The sequence below is a fragment of the Berghia stephanieae genome, chromosome 4, assembly GCF_034508935.2.
Source record: "Berghia stephanieae isolate SIO BIC M18660-M18661 chromosome 4, UCSD_Bste_1.3, whole genome shotgun sequence".
Taxonomy (NCBI): Eukaryota; Metazoa; Mollusca; class Gastropoda; order Nudibranchia; family Aeolidiidae; genus Berghia; species Berghia stephanieae.
Window position 1 is genome coordinate 70,099,083 of NC_088363.1, and position 8,973 is coordinate 70,108,055.

The window sequence follows — 8,973 nt, forward strand, 5'->3', positions numbered from 1 at the left end:
TCGACATTTATCTACGTTGCATAATATAATAGATAATTTATCCAGTTTTCCGATCAAACAATACGCAAGGCCTTTCCGATATTCTCTTGATTTAGTTAACGTAATTTGTATGACCAGAGAGGTCCTCTGAGAATGTTACAACGTCATAAATCAGTTAACTGCCGTACCCTGGAAAAAACTCGCGTATTTAAAATTTTGGCCAGAAAACTCTTCCTTCAAATTATATCGATCGTTTTAAATGTCACTCACTTTGGCAAAATCGCTACAACCTAGGACCTATTTCGTCCTTACAAACTACAAACCTCAATCATTCTAGTCTTGTGTTTAACACTCTCTACGAATTCCCTAATTTTTCTCTCTCCCTTTTCGTTCCAGTCCTCTTCTCTCTCCCCCTCAGTATTCCCCCCCCCCCCCCCCATTCTCTCTCTCTCTCTCTCTCTATATATATATATATATATATATATATACAGAGAGAGAGAGAGAGAGAGAGAGAGAAAAGAGAGAAAGATGTGGGGGGGGGGGCAGAGAGAGAAAGGCAGAAAGCGACAGATATATATATATATATATATATATATTATATATATATATATATATATATATATATATATCTGTCGCTTTCTGCCTTTCTCTCTCTGCCCCCCCCCCCCCACATCTTTCTCTCTTTTCTCTCTCTCTCTCTCTCTCTCTCTCTCTCTCTCTCATTTTCAAATTCACATAATGTTATTCCCTTTAAACAACCTCTCACCAATTAGTTCCTTTGTTTTGTTCAGTCCCCCCTGATGAATTCAACTCTTTCTGTTTTATTATCACTCTACCATTACTCTCTCCATTTGCCCCCCCCCCCCTCCATCTTTCTCTCTTTTCTCTCTCTCTCATTTTCAAATTCACATAATATTATTCCCTTTAAACAACCTCTCACCAATTAGTTCCTTTGTTTTGTTCAGTCCCCCCTGATGAATTCAACTCTTTCTGTTTTATTATCACTCTACCATTATAGACTCTCTCCATTTGCCCGCCCCCCAGCGCACACAGACAATACTTTTTAAAATCTTTATCTCTAACTGTTATTCTCCCCTGTTCCCCTACCCGCTCCACAGGCCTCCAAAACAGCCTACCCGTCACTCCTCCCCACCTCTAAACTCCACAGGCCTCCAAAACAGCATACCCGTCACTCCTCCCCACCTCTAAACTCCATCAACCGTTTTACAGCTCAAGTCAGTCAGTCACTAATCACCATTCTCTCTTTCATCTTCCTCAAATTTCTTCCCTGATTCCAAAGAATGCCAGAATCAATTCCGAGTAGTTAATCACACTTTTGGCACTTGTCCTTGTGTATGTGCATGTGGGTGTTGTGTATGTGTGTGTGTGTATATGTGTGTTATATCGCATTGAGATAGACAGACAGATATGATAGAAAGATTGATCGATGGATAGATGGATGGAAAGATGGATGGATGGAAAGATTAGAATAGATTAAATTAGATAGAATAGATGAAATAGGTAGATAGATAGATTGATGGATGGATAGATAGGTAGGTAAGTAGGTAGGTAGGTAGAGAGAGAGAGAGAGAGAGAGAGAGAGAGAGAGAGAGAGAGAGAGAGAGAGAGATGGGGGGTAGAAGGGAGAAAGAAGGAGATAGACAAAATATGTTTGGATAATACCAATATTATGCTAACACACACAAGCACGCACACACACACACACACACACACACACACACACACACACATACATGGGGAACATGGAAAGAGATGACAATGGAAGGGACAGGAATTTTCTGATTCCCTTATTTTCTTAAATTAATGAACAATCGACCCTTTTGGGTTTTTGCGCTGTGATGTTCAAGGAAATGGTTATTGGTTGCTGTAAAATCGATGCTGATCTTGGATTTAGCCTGAAGAAGACATAGTTTCATAGACTTCTAGAGAATAACATTCCAGGATAACCGTCGATTTTCACATACTGTATTTGGACAACTATTGCTAAAGTCGTACCCCCCCCCCCCCCCCCCACACGCACACGATTAAGAATTTCAAATCTTTCTGATAAATCCAGTGAAAACAGTTTTATTTTATGTATCAGCAGATTATACTCAAACGTTAACTAACTAGGTCCTTTTAATATAGTTTATATTATATTCTTTAATTTTTTGTTACCAGTCATTCTGGTATACGACGGATTTAATTTCATACAGAGATCATTTAAAATGTTGTTATTGATACCCATCTGAATGAATTTGATGTGAACAAATACAATGATTCTTAAAATAATGCATCCCTTATTTTATCACAGATCTGCGGCATGTTGTTGGACCAGGGGGCCAAACCAAACGAAATAGACAACGATGGCCGCATCGCTCTCATCCAGGCAGCCCAAGAGGGCCATTTGGAGGTGGTCAAGCGTTTGGTGGACAGTGGCAGCAACATCAACCATCGAGCACATGATGGGAAGACTGCGCTCAGAGTGGCTGCTGTTGAGGGACATATTGAGGTATGTAAGGGTTTTATTTTCGTCAGAGTAATTATTCTTCAGTTGGTTTTCTTTTTTCTTTTTTAATACGAAGTTCTCTCTCTAATATCCACCACGTTAAAAAGTCTCATTTATTACACTCTTTTTGTGTTGCAAATGTTAAGGGTGGATGAAAATTAAATCATAAGAAACGTTTCATTAGCCAATGGCCTGCTGTCGCCGTGTACTTTTTGTGGGTTTATAAAGTACAGATTAAGAAATCATCATGACATAGAACACATCAAATGATTTATGTTTTCAATGGACGCAGTGGATATGAAAATCATAGTATTCGCTGTAGTGTAAAAGCTCATCTTTAAGTGAAGTGATTGTCTTTGCTTATTGAAGTGGAATCGTTTATATTAAAAAGCTAGTTAAGTCCTATCTCTTGATATATTTAAAGTCTTTCTAAACTCGATTTATGCTTTTGTATTTTGCATTTCTGATAGAAAGTGTGGGTTCAAATCACGTAATGTCATTTCACTTGGTGTGAAGGTATTCTTGGTAGCCGAAAGTTCATTGGGTAACTTTTTGAAAAGTGTTTGATAGCTTGAATGTAAAAACAAGAAGTTCTTCAGAGCCACAAGGCCCACGGGGCTGGAGATATCCGAGTTTTTGTGTGAAAGTAAGTCAGATCCAAGAACGACACCCATCCAATCACTGATGGGTAGAATGTGAGGTCAGAAAAAAAACGTCTTAATTTCTCCCCCTTATGATTTAATTGCTACTCACTAGAGTGAATGGAATGTACTCATTGATTTTTATTTTTATTTTTATTCTACAGATACTCGACTTTCTCATTCAGTCCGGAGGTGATGTCAACTATAAAGACGCTGATGGAAGAACTACAATTTATGTTGTGGCTTTAGACGGCAACGTGGAGGTTGCCGAGAAACTTCTTTCTTACAAAGCCGATATGGAGACTGTAGATACAGAGGGACGGACAGCCCTGCACGTGGCTGCCTGGCAGGGGAATGTGGATATTGTTCGAGCTCTGATGCAGCACGGTGCGAAAATCAACTCCGTTGACAACGATCGACGCACCGCTGTGCAATCCGCGTCATGGCAAGGCCACGAGAAAGTCGTCAAGCTCTTGCTTGACGCCGGAGCTAGGGTGGATCACACTTGCAACCAAGGCGCGACAGCGTTATGCATTGCGTCACAAGAAGGTCATGAAGACGTAGTTAGAACATTACTTAGTTACCAGGCAAACCCCAATCACGCCGACCAATTCGGTCGCACTCCTTATAGAGTGGCTTTAAAAAGCGGACATCATACCGTCTGCAAAATTCTCGAGGATTTCGGTGCAATAGTTCCCAATGGGGCCAAAAGTAGAAGCAACTCTTCTACCTCTAGTGGTGAAATTAAAATGAATACGCCAGTTTCGACGACATCCCTGAACGTGGCGGCTAATTCTACAACGGCCTCCATAATGAATGACAGCTTGGCAGATAAAACTGCTTTGACCAACGGCGGTGGAGTCGGCAATTTTAATCATAATAATATCGCCTCATCTACCGCTTCCCCCGAATCGTCATACGACAGACGGAAATCTATCAACTCTAACTTATCCTCTAAGTCATCTAGTAATTTAACATCGTCCACGAACCAAAGCGGAAAAAGTGGTGGCGGTGGTGGAGGTCATCATGGGCAACCGTCCAACGCACCCAATGCGCATGCGCCCAATACGTCATCATCCACGTCATCATCCTCTCGCCTGGACCGAGAATGCCTTACGTTCACCCAGCAGCTTCAGCAGTGTTCTATGGGTAAGAACCGTAATCGACCAATGAGTCGTGTCCTTTCTCCTGTCTCTGAACCTCAAAGTCCGATTCACTCCCCTGTGACCACGCCGGTCAAGGAAAATAAACACCATCAACACCGCAGTAGCCTCGGTGGTGGGGGTGGTAGTGTAATGGGATACTCTGCAAACAGCAATAATCTAAACATGAGAAGAAATTCATCCCCCAAAACAACAAGCACCAATAATTCATCTTCTAAACCAGAGCAGCATAGAATCTCAGCCACCATCAACATCATTACAAACCCTCACGCTGACATGATGTCCTCCGTGGAGGAGCCAGTCTGGCAGAGAAACCCTGAACACCCTTCCAGCCAACACCATGACGGGCACCATTTCCCACACAACACTAGCAGTAGTAGTAGCAGTTGCAGTTCGCAGACTCAAACCAGTAGTAATTCAAGACATGCAAACTCTCCTAGCTCAGAATCTCCAAATAGAATCATCATGGGAAGAGGTTCACTCTCGAATAGGAAAAGCCCAGAGGTTCGAATGAAACGAAATGGAATCGTCACAAATCCAAAAGTGACGAAATCTTCGAAATCCCCTTCGTCGTCAGCAGTGGCTCACCACCAACACCATAACTACAACCGACTGTCATACACGCCATTGTCTACTCAATACAGTAACAGCAGTGTCAATACCACGAACAGTGAAAATTCTGTCGGGTCAGCCGACGATGTGATGATGATGATGATGAACGGGACCGGAGATTCATCTCTGCATTCCTATAATAATTCGGGCCTTAAAAACGGAAATGGCGGCGGCGGTGGAGGTTATGACAATGTTGGACTGAAAGGAGGTGGCCGTACCTGTTCCCCGCCACCGGAAGTAGTCATGCCGGATGGGAGGCTTGTCCACAAGTCGAATTCGAAACCTGTGGTTGTTGTCCGACCGAACGGGCTGCCCTTAAAAAACTATCATCACATGTCCCCACGTTGATGTAACGTGAGCAACTGCAATCACAGTGTACATCATTTTTAGACAACGGAGAAAAGCATATTTTAATGTTCATGTAATGTGGCTTAATTTCAGTAATGTGATAATTAGATCACGGTGTCATTGTTTCCATACAATGCCCTTGGCTTTTGTGAAAATGTCGGACTCTATTCTTCATGGTGGGAATGGATTGGTGGAGTTACTACAAGATATTTTGAGGATATGATTTAATTTTGTCGCATCTGATGACATTGTAGGATACCTTGATGTCCCAATCCCCTGATATCCCTGACCTTTAATTAATTTGTTTGATTGCCAATGTGTCCTTTTCTTCTTTTGGATTGGACAAAAGTAAAACAACAACTTCAAAAAGGAATAATAAGAACATAATGATTAACACTGAACGTTTTGTGTTCAAAACCCTCCCCCAGCCAAAAACAAAACAATAAAAACCGTCACGCTTTTCCCGACAAGACATGGTATGGCGTCTCCTCCTATATTCACGATTCTACATAAAGTCCCAATTGTTTTTTGGTGCTGGCTAAAGAAGGGGTTTGAGTCCAAAACGTTCCGTGTTAAGTATTTTTTTGAAGCTGTTACATTATTTTTCTTAATACGTTTTACAGCCACAGATTCTAGCGACTTAATCTGCAGACCGTTTTTACTTGTCTATTTTAGAACGTTATAAAGTTTTTTCCCGTGGTAAAATTCATAAGAATTAGGTCCTTTTTTGGAGTTCTAATTTAATCAAGTTGAAGAAATAGGGCTTAGTTTGGGCAGAATTACCTTCTTGGACACAACGGAGTCCGAACTTAACCAGCACTAAAACCAACTTAGTCAGGAACCTCCACCCCCTCCCCCGCCCTTTTTATTTTTGAAAAGAGTGTTCTTTAGTGGATGTATCAATCGCGCAACGCATTACTTACTTCATTATAAGCAGAGGCAAAGCATGCTTTCTAAATTTTAAAATAATTTTTGCTCAAGTGTAATTCTTCCAATGATTTTTTCCAATAGAGTTTTCCTTTTCAAGAAGAGTTACAGAAAGGCTATATATATATATATATATATATATATTATATATATATATATATATATATATATATATATATATATATATATATATATATATTATATATATATATAAAGGTGTTTCATATCGAGGAATTACAGTTGACAATCGCTCCATTAAAAAAATCACATTATTTTTGTCTAAAGAATGTTAGTCAGGGCTTTGTCAGGAATCTGACGTTACATCCTTCAAAATGGACAATGCATTAATCAACCATTTAGATTTACTGGGCATTGACTCGGCTGTTATCATTTTGATTGTAGACTCATCAGGTCGGGCCCGACGTTTTGGTTTGAAATGAATCCATTCTGGGTCCAGCAAACAGTTTGAATCGGGATGAGTCGACTTGGCATAATATGTCGGTTTGCTAAGACCACTCGATGAATGGGTTTGCTAAGACCACTCAATGAATGGGTTTGCTAGGACCACTCAATGAATGGGTTTGTTAAGACCACTCGATGAATGGGTTTGCTAAGACCACTCGATGAATGGGTTTGCTAAGACCACTCAATGAATGGGTTTGCTAAGACCACTCAATGAATGGGTTTGCTAGGACCACTCAATGAATGGGTTTGCTAAGATCACTCAATGAATGGGTTTGCTAAGACCACTCAATGAATGGGTTTGCTAAGACCACTCAATGAATGGGTTTGCTAAGACCACTCGATGAATGGGTTTGCTAAGACCACTCGATGAATGGGTTTGCTAAGACCACTCAATGAATGGGTTTGCTAAGACCACTCAATGAATGGGTTTGCTAGGACCACTCAATGAATGGGTTTGCTAAGACCACTCGATGAATGGGTTTGCTAAGACCACTCGATGAATGAATTATTTCCTTTCTTTCTCCCTCTCGTGGTAAAAGAAGTTTCTATTGTATTTTTCCTTAAAATGATAGCTCCAATTTTTAATTTATTTACCCTTTGATTATGATTTCTTTATGACCTAGCTGTTTCAGGTCTTTTTTTTCTTTAAGTTGATTTATTGATTCCGTTTTTCCTTTAATACTGTATTCTCAATTCCTTGATATTGTCACGAGATAAAGGAAAAAAGACCACTGCATAGAAGCTCTCTAGACTAGATTATTGTAAGCGAGTATAACATGTGAGTTTGAGTAACTCTTAGAAAATAGTGAGTCATCTCCGGTATGTTTAAAACATGCAATTTTCATCATAGTCTTTTTTTGAGTTAACTGTAAATGTGAAACGTGATTCCTCAATACTCTTCTACATAAAAACTTTAACAGAACATTCACACGTGTAAATATGGTACAGTTGTACAAATTGAAAGCCATTTCCAATCTCGTCATTAACTATAAATATTGCATTTAAATTATTGTCTGACGAGTCATTTTTTTTTTGTTGTTTTTTATTTCTGCCGTGCATTGACAACGCATATTTCTTCATTTAAGCCAGAAAACGTATAGTTGATATCGATCTGCTAAAACATTATCAAAATTGGCTGTTCTTAAACATGCAACTTCAATTTAAAAAGTGGTTTGAATTCTCAGGGTTGAGGCTCGTTGACAAGTTGTGTGTATGTGTGTGTGCGTGCGTGTACGCGTGTTCATGTGTGTGTGTGTCTGTGTGTGTGTGTGTGTGTTTCGGGGGGGGGGGGGGCATCTTAATCGATACCGGCAGTTATAGTTTCCTGGTCACAACAAAAACAAGAGCTTTGTCAGAGTACGTCAGAATGATATGTGCAAATAATGACAAAGACTGGGAAATCAAATTGTTAGACATATTGTATGGTATCATTTGATGCCGTATTGTGTTAGGGATTACTCACTTAATCCTCGTTGAGCCATGGGGTTTATATGAGGCATCTAGCTAGGGTCTCCACTCATGCCTGTCGGCTGCATGGTCATCGATGTTGTTCATGGCCAGGTTATTCTAAGGATCGCCTCCAGGTTTCTTTAGGCCTGCCTTTTCGTCTTGGTAAAGCAGTTGCCTTTAGTCCGACAGGGTTGTATGCTCTCGCCACTACTGGCAGGGATTACCATTTTTCAAATTTTCAAATTTTGCGCCAATGGTAAAGAGAAGTTTTGGGAGTAGTCTAGTAAATGATAGAAATCTGAAAATTTGTGTTTAAAACAGTGTCAGGCAGAGCAAAATGAAAAATACAATAGAAGAATACCCCTTTCCATCGAGAATTTCTTCAAAAATTTTTTTAAAAATGAAAATAATATTCGAGGCAGGCTGACTTTTCCTGAGTATTTTTCTTCCGCCTTTGCCTGGCACTATTTCCATACGTACATGACGTTCTCAGAGTCTTGACATAACAATAATGCCTTAAAGAGTGATGATTACGTATTGAAGTTATCAAGACAGGGTACACAGTTATCTAACATGAAACGTGTATTGTACAATGGATGTGTGAACAAAATTGAAATACTGGTTTTTCCATAGGATTGTAAAATGTTGCTTCGATTAACATTAGACAGAGGAAAGAGGAATAGCTTTCGAATTCATAGTAGTTGTTGTTCTTCTAATTTTTCAAGTGACAAATTGAGTCATTTGTTTCCTTTGTCATTCATTTCTTATTGTTCATTAGTTGGTCCAAAGTTTTGTGTAATTCTAAATGCCGTGATGAGTATTTTTAGGTAAGAACCTACTTACAGTCTGATGCGTGTCTAAAAATTACGTCACAATATGA

At 39.8% G+C, this 8,973-nt stretch overlaps 1 protein-coding gene across 1 annotated transcript in view; it reads left to right on the forward strand.

Annotated features, from left to right (window-relative positions):
- Window positions 1-5,367, forward strand: part of LOC144971137 (uncharacterized) — a 122,232-nt gene extending 116,865 nt beyond the window's left edge. Inside the window, exons 5-6 of the mRNA XM_078911577.1 lie at window positions 2,294-2,491; window positions 3,294-5,367. Coding sequence (XP_078767703.1) covers window positions 2,294-2,491; window positions 3,294-5,252 — 2,157 coding nt within the window. The 3' untranslated portion in view covers window positions 5,253-5,367. The remainder of the gene's footprint in view (window positions 1-2,293; window positions 2,492-3,293) is intronic.
- The last annotated feature ends 3,606 nt before the right edge of the window (window positions 5,368-8,973 follow it).